The sequence below is a fragment of the Alligator mississippiensis genome, chromosome 1, assembly GCF_030867095.1.
Source record: "Alligator mississippiensis isolate rAllMis1 chromosome 1, rAllMis1, whole genome shotgun sequence".
NCBI classification, from domain to species: Eukaryota; Metazoa; Chordata; order Crocodylia; family Alligatoridae; genus Alligator; species Alligator mississippiensis.
The window spans coordinates 199,690,138-199,708,615 of NC_081824.1; the positions used below are offsets into that span (position 1 = coordinate 199,690,138).

The 18,478-nt window shown below is 43.0% G+C and overlaps 1 protein-coding gene across 6 annotated transcripts in view; it reads left to right on the forward strand.

Moving 5' to 3' along the window:
* The window catches only part of TTC7A (tetratricopeptide repeat domain 7A), a 260,649-nt gene that overhangs the window by 37,262 nt on the left and 204,909 nt on the right, over positions 1-18,478 (forward strand). For all 6 annotated transcript variants that reach the window (XM_006268496.4, XM_019485343.2, XM_019485340.2 and 3 more), the window contains one exon: positions 14,964-15,042. In XM_006268496.4, the coding sequence (XP_006268558.3) occupies positions 14,964-15,042 (79 nt within the window). The remainder of the gene's footprint in view (positions 1-14,963; positions 15,043-18,478) is intronic.

The following is an 18,478-nucleotide window of genomic DNA, read 5'->3' on the forward strand; positions in this document are numbered from 1 at the left end:
ATTAATTTTAAGTCTTTCTCTTACCCATTGGGGATGTTCCTCAGGACATGAACTAGGATTCAAATTTTCAAGAAATTAGGGGAGTGACAGTGTTGTGATATGGGAGTCTGAGATGGTGGCTGGATTTGTGAATATGCTATCTGTTTATACATAGGGAATGCAACATTTAAAATAAATACTCAGCTGTGACTTTGAAGGAAAAAGTCGGACCTAATTTCTCACAAATTTAGCAAAAAAATATGAATGGTAACTTGTTATTCAGACAGTAGTAGATGCAAGTTGCATAAGTCTTATTGTTGAGCTTTGTCTGATATTTAGACAGCATTGCTGCTGCTTTTGAAATGATTAAGAACAAAATTTACTCCCAGCTTCTAAGAAATCAGTCTGAGATTTTTGCACAAAACGCTGCATCATCATCATCATTATTGAATGTTGTTACATGGCAGCATACATGCAAGATGTGCTTTGAGAGAAAGAAGATCAGTCTGCTGTAAGCAGTTCACTAACTGTAAGGCAGTGTTTCCCAACCTTTTCCAGCCCAAGGCACACGTACATTAATAAAAATTTTCCACGGCGCATCTGTTAAAGCATTCCCCATCCTCATACCTATTGTAGCTCATTGCCATGGCAAAATTTCATGGTATACCTGTTCATTTCTGACAGCATGCTTTTGTGTCGTGGCACACTGGTTGGGAAACACTGCTGTAAGGACCTGATCCTGCATCAGGATTTCCCAGAGCTGGCCCCTGCAGTCATGTGGAAGTGGTTCTGATTGATTGGAGCCAAAAACCTTGAAGCAGTGCAGCCGCTTACTCAGGAAATGAATATGGCAGTTTACTTGAATTAGCTGCGACTTGGTGAGGGCATGGTGAGTGTTACCTTGGATGTTTCACAGCTACTTAAACGGAACAATGAGCTTGTATATCTGCAGGATCCCAGAATAAAAGGCATCATCTTTGGTGAAATCCACCTCTGGCTTTACCTAAGGAGGAATTTAAGGGTCTGTCCATGTGGAATTCAATGCCGAATGAGGGCTTACAGATAGAAATCAATGGGGTTGTGTCATGCGACATTAAATCTTTTCAGAACTGAGGTGTTAGAATCCATACCTAAAGGGGAGGGGGAAGGAAAGGATGAGTTTGACAAGTCATGCCATCTTGAGTTGTTCGTCATGCTTACCACTCACTTTGTATCAGACCTGAAAAGCTTTGTTTCTTTTTTTATTATTATTTACTGTATTTATTAGAATATAGGAGGAGGTTTTACCCCCCCCCCCATCAACATGGAGAAAAAAGCCCCTCATCTTTTAAATTCCCAAAGAAGGAAACCTCACTGAATGCTATCATTAAACTGCTGCAAAAAGCAGCATGTGCTCAGTATTAGAAACCAACTATAAAATTGATTTAAATGCAACCACCACTGGAACAACCATACTGATGGGAACCTACCTGGCAGGGGAGATACCATGATCATAAAGGTGATTTTCCCTTGCACTCCGGGCAGGCTGACCCCTGTGAGCAGGGTGACCACCTGTCCCTGATTGGGTGGGACAGTCCTGCAATGGGAACCTCAAGTCCCGGTCCTGGCTGCATGACTCCGGCAGCGTGAAGTTGTGCCCCCTAGTGCTGCTGAGTGGTTAGGGCACAAGGCTGGTGCGAGGCTCCCAAGGGAAAGGCAGCGAGGCAGGGAACCCTGAGCTCACATGTGCCCACTGCTCTGGTCCAGTGGTGGGAGAGAGGTGGGTACACGTCCAGCTTTCTCCCTTTGAAGAGGTCACCCTACCTGTGAGTTTCCCCAAATGCAAGAAGCTTGACTACACGATTTTATGGTAATGAGGGCCTGAATGTGTACAGTCCCTCGGTTTGCTCCTCGGCCTTTTGGCCCTGCTGTAGCAGTAGGACGGGGACAAATTCAAGGCAAACCTCCAATAAGTATATTCTGTACCTGAAAAATTATAACAAATTTATAAATTTTCCATATACATATATATAAGAGGTGGTCTTATAATCTTATATTCAAGTAAAAACGGTATTTATTTTTTAGTTACTTAAGGACATCTGTTATTGGTAGAGGTGCAGTGATAAAATGAAAATTGACATTATCAGCAATCAACTTTTTTTGGCTGATGTGGCTGATAATGTCACTGCTAAATGCCACGATAAATGCAGCATACACGCTGTGAGCCCGGCAGCTTAAAGAGCAATGTCCAGCTGGTAAGTCTGTGGGGGAGAGGGGGGAAGGGAAGGGACTATGGTGAGGCCCCATGGTGAGGGAGGGAGTGGGGCTGGGGCTGGTGCAGATGCTGCCCAGTTGGGGCAGGGCAGGGTATGGGACAGAGTTGTGAGTGGCTTGTCTTCAGGGGCATGGGATGGAGACGGGGGGCAGCTCCTGCCACTGTGTGCGTTCCCAGGAGAGGCATGGGGAGGGGGGCACGTGCCCCCTGGTTCTGTGCATGGAGTCAGTTGCTGCTGCAGTTTGGGGCTGGGGGCATCACTGGGCTCTTCCCAGTGTGGGGGAGGAGGTTGGGCCGGGGCTACACTCTGGGTGGGCAACAGTGCTGGGGGAGGCCACCCCAAACTTTGCTGTAGCCAGCTCCCACTCCCCAGCCCATAGCTCACCTCCCAGTGGCCTCTGCCTGCTCGCTCTGAGCACAGCCCCGGCCCGTCTCTCCCTGCGAGGACGAACCTGGTGTAGGCCCCAGCCAGCCTGCAGCGACAGTCCACCATTGCCCTGTACACAGATCCAGGGGGCATGTGCCCCCCCCCCCCCCCATGCCTCTCCTGAGGGTGTGCACAGCAAGATCCCTGCACACCCCCCGCCCCCCCAAACAAACCACTCTCAGCTCCTTTCAAGAAGGGGAGGAAGGAGGATCTGAGTAATTATAGACCAGTCAGTCTCACCTCCATCCTTGGAAAAAGGATCATATTTGTGTGAGTCCAGTGGGAAAAATAATGCAGCAGCGCAACCAGCATGGATTCGTAGCAGGTAGATCATACTTGACTAATCTGGTTTCATTTTATGACCAGGTCACAAAATGCTTAGATGTAGTAGAGGTGGATGTCATTTTCTTGGATTTTAGGAAGGCCTTTGATACGGTATCTCATCTCATTCTCATAAATAAATTAAGAGGCTGTGACTTAAATGATTACACAGTCCAGCGGGTGGCAGATCGGCTTGAGGGTTGCACCCAGAGAGTGGTGGTAGTACACGGGTTGGTATCAACCTGGAAGGATGGGGGTAGTGGGGTCCTGCAAAGCTCTTGAACCTGTACTCTTCAATGTCTTTATCAGTGAGTAGGATGTGGGCGTGAAGTGTATTCTGTCCAAGTTTGTGAATGATGCTAAATTGTGGGGTGAAGTGCACACTCTGGAGGGTAGGGAACAATTGCAGACATACTTGGACAGGTTAGAAAAGTGAGCAGAACACAATAGGATGCAGTTCAAAAAGGACAAATGCAGAGTGCTGCACCTAGGGCGTATATTCAGCACACCTACTGGTTGGGAAACAACCCTCTCTGCAGCACAGAAGCAGAAAGGGATCTTGGAATCCTAGTGGACTCCAAGATGAACATGAGTCATCAGTGTGACGAAATCATCACAAAGCTAACTGCACTTTATCATGCATCAGCAGATGCATGACAAATAGCTCCAAGGAGGTGTTATTTCCCTTCTATGCGGCATTGGTCAGACTGTAGTTGGAGTACTGCATCCAGTTTTGGGTGCTGGACTTTAAGAAGGATGTGGATAACCTTGAGAGGATCCAGAGGAGGGCCACTCATATAGTTAAGGGCTGGCAGGCAATGCCCTATGAGGAGAGACTGAGGGACCTGGACCTCTTTAGCCTCTGCAAGAGAAGGCTGAGAAGTGATCTTGTGGCTGCCTACAAATTCATTAGAGGGACGCAGCAAGGGGTTGGAGATGCTCTGTTCACCAGGGCGCCTCTTGGGGTAAAAAGGAGCAACAGTTACAAACTGACAGAGAGCAGATTTAGGCTAGACATCAGGAAAAACTTTCATGGTAAGGGTGGCCAAAATTTGGAATGGGCTTCCAAGGGAGGTGGTGCTCTCCCCTACCTTGGGGGTCTTTAAGAGAAGGCTGAATAAGCATTTGGCTGGGGTCATCTGACCCCAGCACTCATTCCTGCCCAGGCAGGGGGTTGGACTCGATGATCTGTTGAGGTCCCTTCCAACCCTAGCATCTATGAATCTAGGAACAGGGCTGGGAATGAGCAAGAATGAATCTTTCTCTGTAAACTTGTGGCTAAGATCTTTGCTAGTAGGCTTGTTGTTGATTTTTCAGCCAATGACTGTATAAAAACAAACAGCTGAGTGGGGAGGCCCAGAATCTGCCTCCCGTCTTCCAGGTATGTGCCTTAGCTGCAAAGCCACGTTCCCTCGTTTGCTCTCCTCTTGGTCCCAGGGACTGTGCATAGTCTGTGAAAGGGAATAGTTTCAACAGGAGGGAAGGAGAGTGCTCCCACCCAGGCTATTCTGTAGCCAAGTGATTGGGCAGTTTCCTGAGAAGTACTTCGAGTTATTGAGTACTTTGAGTTATAAGCCTTTCTCGCCCTGAGGTAACTGAAGCCCACATTTCCTGCACAAGCATTAATTGCCAAAGTTTCTCCACCTTTTTTTAGTCTCAAGGCACCCCTTGTAAGATTCAGGATACGCTTTAGAAAATGCTAACTCTTAGCTTTCACTTGTTTGGGTTTTGACTGAAAAAATAATGGAGCAATTCTTCTGTTGCAGGGAACAGAGACCACAACAGGGACTTTTTGACACTATAGGGTGCATTCAGATGAGCAGAAATGTGCGTTTCCCCCGGGACAGGTAGCAGCAGTACACCTTGTGCTGCTGCTGCTTGTTCCAGGGGAATGCCTATGCCACATGCACTCTGACACACATGGGGTTACTCTGGGTTGGGTAGGGGAGCCTGGGGCCAGTAACTATGCAGGCCCCAGCAGCCTTACCTAGGGTCATGGGGACCTCTGGGAGCTGCAGCTATTGCACTTCTGCAGCAGGAAGCCTGGCCAGCAGTGGAAGTGTGGCTCCAGCTGGCTAGGCTCTGGTTTTGGGTGATGTGTGCTGAAACCACGTGCACCACCCCACTTTTTTGGCGTGGGTTTTTTTGACACAAGGATCTCCCAGGGTCAAAAAGTCTCCTGCGCTGCAGAGTAGTGGCACAGGGAACCCCTGCATGTGTGGTATATGGTGCTGCACAGATCTGCACGTCTGCCCTTGTCTGGACATGCCCATAGATTCCTAGTTGAAATCTATGGGGTTATCATGTTAATCTTGGGTAGAGTTTTGTACACCTAACAGTGTTAAAATTGCATGGCACTCCACAACACCCTTAAAAAGGACTCTGTGGTATGCTGGTTAAGAATCAGTGACTTCGGTGTTGTGAACAGAGATGGTAGTGCAGGGGCTACGTGTAGTGGGTGCAGGCAGGGGCATGTGCACCCTCTGACCATGGCGGTGCACCTCCTGGAAAAAGGCGCTGTCAGAGGCACCAGCAGGCAGTTGCTGCTGACACCGCCGGCGGCATCTGCAGGTGATCAGCAATCCCCACTGGCTGCCGCCACCACTGCTGGCAGTGCCTGTGGGTGGTCACCAACCCCAGGTTGGCGCTCGCCACCTTCCACCGCCAACAGTGCTGGCGTCGTCTGCAGGAGCTCACCACCACCATGCTCCCGCCGCCGCCAGCACAGCTGTGCCCCCCCAGTCACTGGGGGCACGCACCATTCATGCAGTAGTAGATTACTTGAATCAGATGTGTAAACACCAGAGAGCGGCAGAACTTCTCACACATCCTTGTGTTTCAGTGGTTCCTCCCATTATTTATGTCTAAGCACCTTCAGCTTTCCTGATGAACCCTTTTGAGATACCTTATATTCTCAATTCTCTTTGTAGAGTGCCTGGCTGCCTAAACCTGAATCACTCACTCATAGGCGTCTCAAATGTCTCTCCACTGACTAACATTTAAACAAGTCATTTTGAATTGTCCTCAAGGCAGATGCACACAAGCTAAGAAAGAGCAACTCTAAAATCAAGGTGCCTGCTTGAAACTATTTGAACTTGTCCTTTGGTTGGCAGGTTGAGGAGTGTGGGACAAGAACCCATGTAACAGAATTTTCTTGTTTCCTAACCAAAATCCTTCCAGAGCAGAAGCTACCCAGCTCCTTAAAATGAAAGGCTTCTGCATCCAAGTTAGCAATGCTACACTGGAGCCAGCCAACAGAAGTTGAGAAAAAGGGACCGTAATTCTCTCATGCTTCTTCGTAAAAAGTTCAAGTTGAAATTTTTCAAAGCCATATAGGGGATGCCTATTTTTATTTATTTATTTTTTATTTTTATAAGCATATTTACTTGAATATGAGTGAACCTGATTATAAGACGATAATTAGATTTTACATACAAAAAAGTTATCATTTTTATATAATTCTCCAAGTATAGAATCTTAAGTTTTGGAGGTCAATTTTGAACACCCCCCCCCTCCCCCCGCTGGAGTAGGGAAAATAAATCTGGGGTCAGGTAATCCCCCTTATCCTCTGCCCTGCCTCCAACTTCTCCCCTGCAGCCTTTTCCCCCTCCTTCTTACTGTCAGACCCTGCTCTCCCTAAGCATGTAGAAGTAAGGAGCAAATTTGAAATAACTGATCATTAAACAAACATACCTGTAGTAATTTGCCTATAGCACCTATAGACTTACTTTATCCAGAATTGATACATTTTGCCTTTTTTGAAACTGCTGTAAGTTTTAGAACAAGTACTCTATAAATACACTTTTAGACAACACTTTTTTACCTACTTATAGCACAAACTATGCATGACATTAGTCCATGGACATCCCTCCCCCTGCACAGAGGATCCACGTGCTAATTAGCTCCCCACTCATGGCTAGAACCAGGAGTTCTTATCACAAAGCATAGGGTCCTCCAGAAATGTATATGCAGGGGAGGCACAGGGCAGCCTGGTCCAGTTTCACTTCATGGAGAGTGGGGCTACACTAATCATATGCAACAGACTGAGAGAGGGGCCAACAGAGGGATTCTGGGTGAGCTATTTGTGCCCCATTTGGTGATATTTGCCAGACATTTAGGGTAGGGACAGAATTGCACATAAACCAGTATAAGTGATCAGAAACTGGTTCAAATCTGTAACACAACAGAAATTTAGTACATATAAACTGCTTTCAAAATGGCCAAAACAGGTTCAAGATAAACCTGGCTGGATATCATAAGAGACTTAACTGATTTAGGTTACATCAGTTTATTGAATTTCTGTCCCGGATCCCCTCCAGATTCAAAGGAACTCAGCATCCCAGGATGCTTTGCACCTCCTCAGCAACACCCCCCCCCTCCCCCATGTACACACTTTCAGGGTGGGTGGGCTAGCCCGGGCCCAAGCTCTCTGCTCCAGCCCAGCAGGGATGCATGCTGTAGCATCCCCTGCCTTCTGGCGTGAGCCACTGCAGGCACATGGCTGCATTTCTGGAATCAAAAGTGAAAGTCTGTTTACTTGCTTATCAGTTCAATCTATACAGCTCAGTCTAACCTGCGAAGATTGAATCGATTTAGCCTCAGGCTTTTAAATTGTCTGTACTTAGTCTTAAGGCTGGTGAAGAAACATGAATCTATGGAAATAGGAAAGAAAGGCACACTCAGCTGTGGGACTAAAGAAGTTGGATGTATAAAATATAGTGGCTCAGTGTGACTTTAAAAAGAGTTGGCACTGAGGGGGACTTGACTTAATGAGTACTACTATGTATCTTATTCGGATGGGCTGTACTAACTTACTCTAACATCCTGCCCTTTTTGGCTAAAATCAAATGTAGCAGCATTTTTTGACATCAAGGGAAAGGTATCAGGGCTGGCTCTGACCTTTCCAGTGCTAGCCTGGGGTTGCAGTATGTCTAGGCCTTGTGCCAGTTTCTTGTGGAGGGAAATTTACTCTTTCCTCATTTTTTAAGGGCAAAAAAAAAAATGGTTCCCATCAGCATTTTGGCAGCATTTTGGCACTGGGGGTGGGTGTCAGAGCTTGCTTCGGCCTCTCCAAGTGCCTGGTTATTGCAGTACCTCCAGGCTTGGTCCTTGTTTCCTCCTGGGAGAACAACAGACTTTTTTTTTTTTTTTAAGTGCCATATACACTTAAAGGTTCCCATCAGCATGTTTGCCTAATATGGGCCATGCACTTTATAGTCATGCTCAGTGTTGGCTACATTTAATTAGCTTCATACCATTGCTTTCTTACTGAACACATGCTGCTTTTAGCAAGAGTTCAAAGATGGATGTTGTATTTTCATGAAGTTTCCCTGCATGTGAATGTAAAATGAAGGGCTTTTTCTTGGTGCTGATTAGGGAAGAGAAACCTAGTCTCATTTAAATATGGAATGTAATGGAAGATTTTGCTTCCGGATCTTTTTAGGTAGCTTTGAAAATCTCGGTTTTTCTCTCTAGCCAAATCTACCTGCATGCCTTTTTTTAAGCGGTGAGGAGTTGACCAGTTTCATAGTGTGGACAGGGCATAATGATGCTTGTTTCATCTTGGGGATTTTTCAGGAGAATTTTGCTCTCCCTGGCCTTGTCCAGATAAGTGCAGACGTTTGGTTCCCCAGGGACAAGTATCAGCAGCGCACCTTGCACTACTTGTCCCTAGGGAACACCTGTGCCACACATGCTATGGCATATGACAGGTTATCCTGGGCATAGTAGGGGAGGCTGAGGCCAGTACTGTGCAAGCCCCAAAAACCTTTCCTGGGGGCCTCCCGGGGCTGCAGCTGCCGTGATCTTGCTGGGTAGAGGCTGACTGGCAGCTGGAGCACAGCTCCACATGCCCTGGCTCCACTTTTTAGCCATGCACACTGCCTGTGCATGCACTGCTCCTTTTTTTTTTTCCCCGTGTATTTTTTAAACCCCCAGGGGTCAAAAAAACCTGCAGAAAAAAGAAAACTGGAGCGAAGCATACACAGGCAACACACCCTTGTAGCACAGAGAACATCAGATTGTGTAGTATGTGGCACTGCAGGCGTGTTTGCAGCACCACGTACCGCACAGCCTCACTTGTCTGGATGCGCCCCCTGTGCCCTTTTTTAGACTAGTGTTTAGTAACTGGCTAGTGTCTAAAACTAGGACTCAAAAGATCTAGGATCAGCTCTTGCTTTTACTGCATCCTTAGGCAGGTTACTTTAATCTTCTCTACCTCTACTTCCCTTCTGTAAAATGGGAATAGTAACAGTTCCCTGTATCACGTGGAGTTATGAGGGGAAATAATTTGAAGCACTTCACATACCTTTCCACATCCCCTTCCAGCTGAAGATGCCAAAATATTGGGTTAGACTTTGTACTGGAAACTGTTTTCAAACATGGCTGAAAGGAAACTTGGTTACAAAGTTTACAATCACACTGTCACCCTGACTACACCAGGGAAGCAGTCTGTGTGGCCTCGTCTGTGCTCTGGATTTTGTGAAGTTCTGCCACTGTTCTGTCATACCTTTAGCTCCCCTGATTATCTTCTGAGTGGTGACTGGCCACTGACATGGTTATCACCAGTGCTTGTCCTGAATGGGTTTAGATAACAGCAATAAAAGTGATCTTATCACAAGTGGAGTTCTTCGGACATGAGAACTAATGAAAATCTTGGTTTGTGAGCTCAATTTACAAGGATTTCATCTAAAACAGTTTCAGCAGAGATTTTCAAAATTAAAATGATTTGGGAATTGGAGTACCAAACCCCTTGTATGGCCTTTGAATGTGTCAGGACTTTGTTCTGTGAAATGGGGCTCCATGATCAACCCCAGAGTGTAAACAGAGTTTTGGTGGGAGTTTTACCATTAACTTCAATAGGAGCAGGGTTAGAGTCATAGAATATGTTTTTGATAATCCCACCCTAAGATACTAATGAAAACCACTGTCCCTGCCTTTCCATAATTCACTTATCTATCTTTGCATCTGCATTTACGGGAGTGTGAAGTCTTTCTTTAGCAATCTGTTTGGTAAACATAGGAAAGAGAGGGAGGGCCAAAACTTGAGAAACCTGACAGAAATGGAACAAAGATGAAAGTTACTTTGAAGCCGTAGCAGGAGTCTCATACTGCAGCCAGATGTAATTCCGAAAGGCACCAGCTGCACGCTATGAGCAGGTACAACTATAATTGGGGGGGGAGGGGGACGACAGTGCCAGCTCTTTTTCTGTAATACAGTCATCTCAAGGTGAACTTTACCATCTGTTAGAGATGATGACTGTCATGTGCAGCTATTGAATAAAAGGTAACAATGAGATCCTGATAACTTACTGTCATCACATCTCTTACGGCATTTTTGTTGCAGGATGGGTGTTAATGTAGAGCAGACATTTTGGCCAGATTCCAGTTTGGTTCATTGTAAAATAAGAGAATTTACAAGAGTTAAGACACTAGTGAAGAGAATCTGCATTTCAAATCCTTGTAGCTGATGTGCATTTCTAAATAATTGAGAGCTTAAATATTTTCCAAGTATGTTTATGAAGTGCTTTGAGCTCTGTTTGCTTGAAGTACACCATATGTGTTCAGTTGCTTTATCACTAAACTAGAATGATGCATTTTAATACATAGCTAGACTGTTGGTGTTATTAAAGACTGCTTCACTGGCATCAGAGTTAAACCATAAGGCAGCTCATTTGCCCACTCTCTTCTTTCTTAATGTTCACAAATATACCTCAGAATATTATTTAAAACAGCTATGTAAAGGACATTTGGAGTAAAATACGGCCATCATTTTTGCTAAACTCTAGCGATCTTGTTAATGCCCATGTTACAGGATCATAAGGAATCTTCATCTCTGTGCATCTCTGTTATTTGTTTTCAGTCAAAAATAACACTATTGATGTGTGTGTCTCTTTGGTAAGTTATTCTAGGTTTTGCTTTGGGAAAATGCCATAAGCTTCTCTGGCATGTGAATAGGCTAAGTGTCATCAGTGGGACTACCTGCATACTTAAAATTCATTGTGTGCTCAGATGCTTTCCTACTCTGGAACTGGAAACTAAAGGCAAACCCTGCAATGAAATTTGCTTGTTGCATTTTTTGATGTTGGGGCTTAGCATAATTTGATGCAAATTTGAAAACAAAAAGAAGCCAAACTACATCATCACTCATCCAGGATTCTTATTGTTGTCATAGAGGTGCACAGAATATACGCCAGGTTTTTCATGTGCCCCATTCCCACAATTGGAGCTATTTTATCAAAAGTTCTCAACTCCTTTTCGGGCATTTAGGTGAAATGGCTAGATTTCACAAAGCACTCCTAGCCATATCTGGGTTCTGAGCTCTCTTGAAAATCTGGCCCTTTCATGGGTACCTCCATATCAGCTATTAAGTGTCAAGTAATTCTGTTCCTCCTTTTGTTCAGTTTGATTATTTTTCAACCCATTGAAAGACTTAAGTCCCTGTCTTCATGCTTTATTATTTAAAGAATGGGACTAAAACAATTTCTTGCCAGCACAAGCTGTTTTTTTGCACATGTATTCTTTAGTGTGTTCCCTGTTGCCGATAAGTGTGTATTATTGGCACAACAACCCATAACTAATCTTCTTTCCAACCCTATGTAGTTTAAATTAGTGGCACTTAAGAGCAAAAGTTTTTATCATAACAAAAAATGAGTACTTACTTGAAAATACTAGACAAACATTCCCCAATATAACTATTCTTTCAGGCCTGCTGACAGCAGAGGAAGCGTGGATATTTTTGCAGAGAGAGAGGTAGTTAGCCATGTTAATCTAAAGTCAGACAGAAAGCAGGACAGAGTGGCACTTTAAAGACTAAAATTCAAGTAGTCTCAGTAGGCACCTTGATTTGGGTGTTTCCCTGCTTAACTTTTTTGAGCATCTATTCCTGAGGACAATTGAAAATGATCACTTAGATGCCACTCAAAGGAGAGACACCTAACTAGTTAGTCTGTAAGGGGCCACCTTGCCTTGCTTGCTTTTTTGCATCAGATAGACTATATCTGCAATGCACAATGCAGTGTTCTGTAGGCTGGAAGCAGAGTAAATTAGCCCAGGCAGAGTGCCATGCTAACATGGCTGTATTGCTTATGGTAACCAAACCAACTCATTTGGAACTAAATCAGGAGTCTGTATAGTGCAGAACTAAATCAGGAGTCTGCATGGCGCTCCTGAACTAAATCAGGAGTCTGCAAGGTGCAGTGTAGACATATCTTTAGAGGAGTTGACTTTTTGGTTTGGATTTCCACTATATAGCAATAAATACTCTAACCTTATAAACAGTTCTGCAGCTTGCAGTGGGACTGCTCACATGTTAAAAGATCATAGACTCATAGAAAATGAGGGTTGGAAGGGCCCTCAGGAGATCATCAGGTCCAACCCCCTGCTCAAAGCAGGATCATCCCCAACTAGATCATCCCAGCCAAGGTATTGTTTAGTCAGGTCTTGAAAAGATGGAGATTCTACAACCTCTCTGGGTAACCTGTTCTAGTGTTTTACTACCCTCCTAGTGAGAAAATTCTTCCTAACATCTAACCTAAACTTCCCTTGCTGCAACTTGAGACTGTTGCTCCTTGTTCTGTCATCTGCCATCACTGAGAACCATCTAGCTCCATCCTCTTCGGAACCACCCTTCAGGTAACTGAAGGCTCTTATTAAATCCCCCATCAGTCTTCCCTTCTTCAGTCTAATTAAGCTCAGTTCCCTCAGCCTTTCCAAGGACACGCTATTGGCCCATATTCAGCTTATTGTCCACTGCAATCCTCAGGTCCTTTTCTGCAGAGCTGCTGCTTAGCCAATCGTTCCCCAGGCTGTATTGGTCAATTGGATTGCTGCATCTTAAATGCAGGACTTTGCACTTGTCCTTTTTGAACTTCTTGAAAATTCTTGTGGTCCAATCCTCCAACTTGTCGAGGTTGCTCTGAATCCTACCCCTACCTTCCAGTATATCTATTGTTCCCCCAAGCTTGGTGTCATTGGTAAACTTACTGAGGGTGCACCCCATCCTATCTTCCAAATTATTGGTGAAGATATTGAACAAAATGGGCCCCTGGGGCACTCCTCCTGCTACTAGACATTGAACCATTGATTATTACCCTTCGAGCTTGATGATGCAGCCAGTTCTCTGTCCACTTTCCAGTCCATTAATCCAACCCATGCTTCCTTAGCTTGCTTGTGAGAACGTTGTGGGAGACCATATGAAAAGCCTTGCTAAAGTCAAGGTACATCACATCTACTGCTCTCCCTGAATCCAGAGAGCCAGTTCTCTCATCATCAAAGGCAATAAGGTAGGCAACTACACAAATTCTGTAAGTTTTTGTTTCAGGCTTAAGGTCCAGCATAGAAACTTTTTCAAGCCTCCTGTCCTTGACGCATACAAATTATATTTTCAGTTAAAAATATTTCACTTGTTTGCTATATGTTAAGCAAGTTATTTACTACGATATTTTTACAAATTTTCTGAACTGTGCGCTATTTTTTCTATCATGTATTTATTCATAGTTGTTTGTATGAATAATTATTTTCCTGTAGATCGTGCATAAATAGATAATTATGAGAATTTGTATTTCAGATTTTGGAATATGTTGATTAATTATGGTTGGACCCTAAGTCATATGGTGTTTTCCAATTTCCAACGGGATGAATGCAACTTTTAGGGTGAAGTGTCCAGTGTGAATACCCCCAAGAGCCAATTTACAATTAATATTCAACAGTATGCTTTAGTAGTTAAAATTTTACCTTTTCTTATGTTTTTGCCATCAAACAAGCAGCAAAGTTTGGATTTTCTTGCTGATCTTTCTTTCTTTTTGGCCAGCTGATCATTGGGAATGGTATTTAGACAACCTTTTAGGCCCATAATGGCTTCTTTTTTCTTCATGTTTTTTCTAACATCTCTCCCCAACAGTACAGTTGGTCCAGTAAAATATATCACTAAAAATACCTTGCTTCTAGCATGTTTGCTGGACCATCACAGCTAGAACAGCCCGCTCCAACTCTCCTCTGCCATTAGATGTCCTTGATAGAATGTTTGTGCAATGTGACATTAAAGGGGCTTGAACATAAATGGAAGCAAGATGGCCTGAATCAGATACTGAATCAGATATTTATAGAAAATCTCTTACTGTGCGTGACCAGTTCCACTTTTCTTTTTTAGCTTTTAGGAAATTTAGAATTTTCTATATGGGAAAATATATAGACAAGTTCAGATGTGAATTTTACTGATGCTATTGTAAGTGCACTCCTTACATGGATGCTGCTTTTCTTTCAAATTTAGTTTATGCCATTTTGGAATGTTTTGAAGCAGGGTTGTATAACTGGCATCCTTTTAGATGCATGTGCATGAAGTGGGGTGTGCAGTCCCTGCTGGTGCAGCCTCCAGGGCATATGCTTTTGACTGCTGAGGAGCCGGACAGGCCTGGTTTAAAATAACCCCAAATAAAATTGCTCTTAATTTGGAAAAAGTGTGTTCACGCAGGGAGTTATACCAGTATACAGCCGGAGTGGATCATTGTCCTATGCCAGTCTAATTATAGTATAATGGTATATTACCTAATTCTTTCCACGTTTTCAATAGTCAGATGTTTAATCACAACCAAACCGGAGTAGTCATCTACGAACATCACGTGCGCTCAGTTTTAATCCAAATGAGTATGTTACGTACATGCAATGAGGAGATACAGACACTTTTAAGGAGCAGCATCTGCTTTATCAATGTGATCTATGAACAGCTTCCAAATGTCCCCTCTGTTCTTCAAATGTGAACGTGATCTTCTCACAGGAAGCCATCTGGAGGAGACATGCTACTGATTCTGCCTCATTCAGTTTGTCATTGTCCTTCCAACATCTCCGAGTGACTTGCTTCTTTGCCATTCACTCAGCGTTAGAGCAATTATCTTTTTTTTAGGGTTTTTATGTCAATTTCTTGCACAATATTTGCATATCATAAAAATAGTCTGTTTTAAACCTGCTGCTTTTGCCTTCCTCTTAGAAATATCGTGAAAGGAATGAGGGATCTGCGAGAAGTCTTACGGACTGTGGAAACGAAAGCTACTCAGAGCTTCAGAATGGTAAGGGAAATTTATGGAAGGGCTCAGGAGTTGGGAAGGCAGCTTAATTTGCTGTGGAGGTATTTTCTTTATTCCTTGACCATTGCAGTGGGGCAAGAATGTGATTTCCACCTCCTCCCCACCTCTTTGACTAATGCATTTGTTGGACATGTGGGTGGCATGTTTAACTCAAATACAAACCCAGCGTATACACTGGAACCATTCCACCAGGGCACAAGGGTGGTTCTTTTATGAAAACATCATTCTGCTAAGTGTATTTTTTAAGACTTTTATTTTAAACCTATTTTGCGTACACAGATAATGGTGTTTGTGTAACCAAATATATCGCCCATTTTTAACATTGTCAAATCCAGCTGATAATGTTTTTCCTTAGCTGTTTCTCACACTTGGACATGCATATTATTGACACATAACAGTTGTAACCTCTTCTGTCTCCTGGAACAAACAGTGCTTTTAGATTTAAATTGGTACATTTTTTTTCCTTCTGTAAAGCTCTCTTCTAGGTAATGATATTTTGCGTGTTTTCATTTCACGGACCTCCTACAAATGGACATACATTCATGTTACTGAATAGCTGAACACTTGTGGATATGCCATCAAGTTTTTATTATTTGGGTTATATTTGTGCTTCAGTCATTAATTACTCAATATTAAAAACTGAAAAAAAATAAATAATGGAAAATTTTAATGTTGTGTCTCTAACTAATGGTCTCTAACCTAGTCCTGAAATGCATCTGTCCCATTATTCTTAGACGGACCCTTATCTCTGTGATGCCTGGTAGTTACTTAAGTATGTTGCTTAGGATGGATCAGTTATTAATATGACAGCTATTGTTTGTTTTGTCAATCTCTGATAAAGATCTAGAAACTTGTAAAGTCTAGGTTACGTAATGTTACTAGGAACTGGATGACTATATTAGCCTGATGTTGACTCAGCTTCGTGAGACTGTATTTGATTCAAAATGAGTCCAGGGCAGAGAGTGGGAGAGAGTGGGTAGAGAGGGAAAGGGGGCGTGGGGGAGGGTTGTGCTTTTCACGTATTAGCTTAAGCACAGGAAATGCCAAGGTTTGAAGGACAGCCTCATCTGAAGGTGCCTCTACAAAGTCAGGGCTCAAGAGAATGAACATCTGTGCATATATAGCTTCCTGAGTCTATCAGTTCTGTCACCTAACTGTATGTATTGTTCTGGGACTTCCGCATCCAGGCTTTGGTGGCTTTTCAAGTTGTCTCATGATTGCCATGTGCATTTTAAGTTTTGTTCCTACTTTGGATACACTTGGGAGCTTGTGCCAGGAATTGAAATGGGTATCTTTTTAAAAAAAAAATAGACTACGTGCTGGCATGATCCAGTCACATCCCAGATGGAGATCAGCATTCTGGAGATTTTATTGTCCACCCATTATGTCAGTTCTTAAGGGATAGTGAGTATAAATAGCCATCTGCTGTTTCTAAAACTTGAGTGGTGTTTGGCTTCTTCCTTCTCTGTGCTCATGGGAAGAGCTGTGCCACATGGGTGGGATACATTTCCAAGGGAAGATGAAGAGGTATTTGTCTTCTCTCCCTACAGTTTTATTTAACTGCAGCTTAAACGTGTGGTAGATCGAGGCGGGTGGGAGGCAAGGCAAGAGTATGCTTAATGAAGCTAGTTTTCCAAGCACTAAAATGAAATGTGAGCATATTTCCACTTAGGCTGGTAGTACAGTCTAAGTATAATAAACCTTAAAATAAAAAAGAAAGAAAGAAAGGGAAAAAAAAAAAAAAAGAAGCCAAAGGCGGTAATAATGTAAATCAGAGACTTAAGCTATTATAATTGTTTTGAATAAGACCAAACAAATAGTGAAGTTAATTTACTGTGCCTCTTCTGTACCGTACATTAAAATCAAAGCAGACTGAAAGCATTTGGGGCTAGTCTTTTGGAGCGTTTTATCCCAAAACATAATTATAGTTCCACATAGCGTGGAAGAGATATTTCTGCTACGTGTGCAGTTTTTTCCTCCCTCCAGGGCTTTGGGGGAGGAAAAATGTAGAGGAGTTGAAGCCTTCAGGTGAAATTACATGCTGGGATGTTAAAATGATTTTGGCTAATGCCACAGTACTGTAGACTATTTTGCTTGTGTTTACATGCTTTAAAAAGTGTAGAGGAATCTAGTTACTAGCAGAGCACTTTCTGTTGTTTGTTAGGAGTGCATGGAGGTATAAAGGTCTCCAAGGAATTGTATGCAGTAATATTTCTTTGCAGCAATGTCAGCCGTTTAAACCAGTTGGCCATGCATATAGAAATGAAACATATCTTTCCAGTATTCCAGAAACACTACATTACTGCTATGGCATCTCAACTTAGTATGATTTCTTGTATGAGATGTTGAATGAGGAAACAAACTAATGCCATAGCCTTTACTTTTTGTTTTACTGGGAGTCTGTTAATAGGAACTTTCCATAGTTAGAAATAAACATGACTGAGGTCAGAGGTTTCATTCCCAATGTTTTGTACTTTATAGTGCATGGTGAGGAGCAACTAGGATTGCTATGTTACCATATAGGTATATATTTACATTTATATATGAACTATAATATGAAATCAGGTCTTATTCTTACACATAATTTTGCAGATAATTTGTGTGCCTGTTTGCCATATTTGTATAAACTGGTCTGAGTGAGACTGGAAAAAAGGTGTGCATGTAATATATACTGATTCTTGCTTTCTCTGTGTAATCTATAAATAGAATTAAAAAAGTGAGACACACAACATTCACAACACATAATACATAGTGTGGAGCAGCAAGGGCTGGTTTTGTTAGTATACTTCATATATAAATATGCACATAGTTTTATCTGTAAAAATTCCAAGCATTTCACTGCCCCAAAATACTAGAAGAGTACCATAAGTGTATTATATAGGCATCCTAAGCAAAAATCAATGGGATGCGTTGGATACACTTCAACAATGGAAATACCAAAGTGAAAGTTGCTGTAGACACTTCCATTTGTTTGTATTGTGCCTCTTGGGCCAGGTTCTGACATACCCTTATGTTGTAGATGTTGGGATAGGAGGTGATATGTGTAATGACCTTTGTATTAGACAAGGTAGACTGTGTCAGATTTCTGCCCTGATTCAGAATTGTTCTGAAGTTCTTGAAGAAGAAAAAGAATGATAATGCTGAAATTTCTTGTCTCTCTCTTGTGGTCTTCTGTACCTCTCCAGCAGCTGAAGGAGTGGTCCTTTAATTTTAGATGTATGTATGTTCCCCCCTGAGCTGAGACGAGGGATACAGGTTCAGCTGGATAAAGCTGAAGGTGGTTAGAGTACAACTGCATTCTAACATGGTGATAGCTGCACAACAGATGGAGCCTTGGGTATCCTTAAGGGGACTGCTTCTCAGTCATGAGAATTAACATATCCCTTTCTTTGGGAGCTTGTCTTGCTTTATCTCAGTT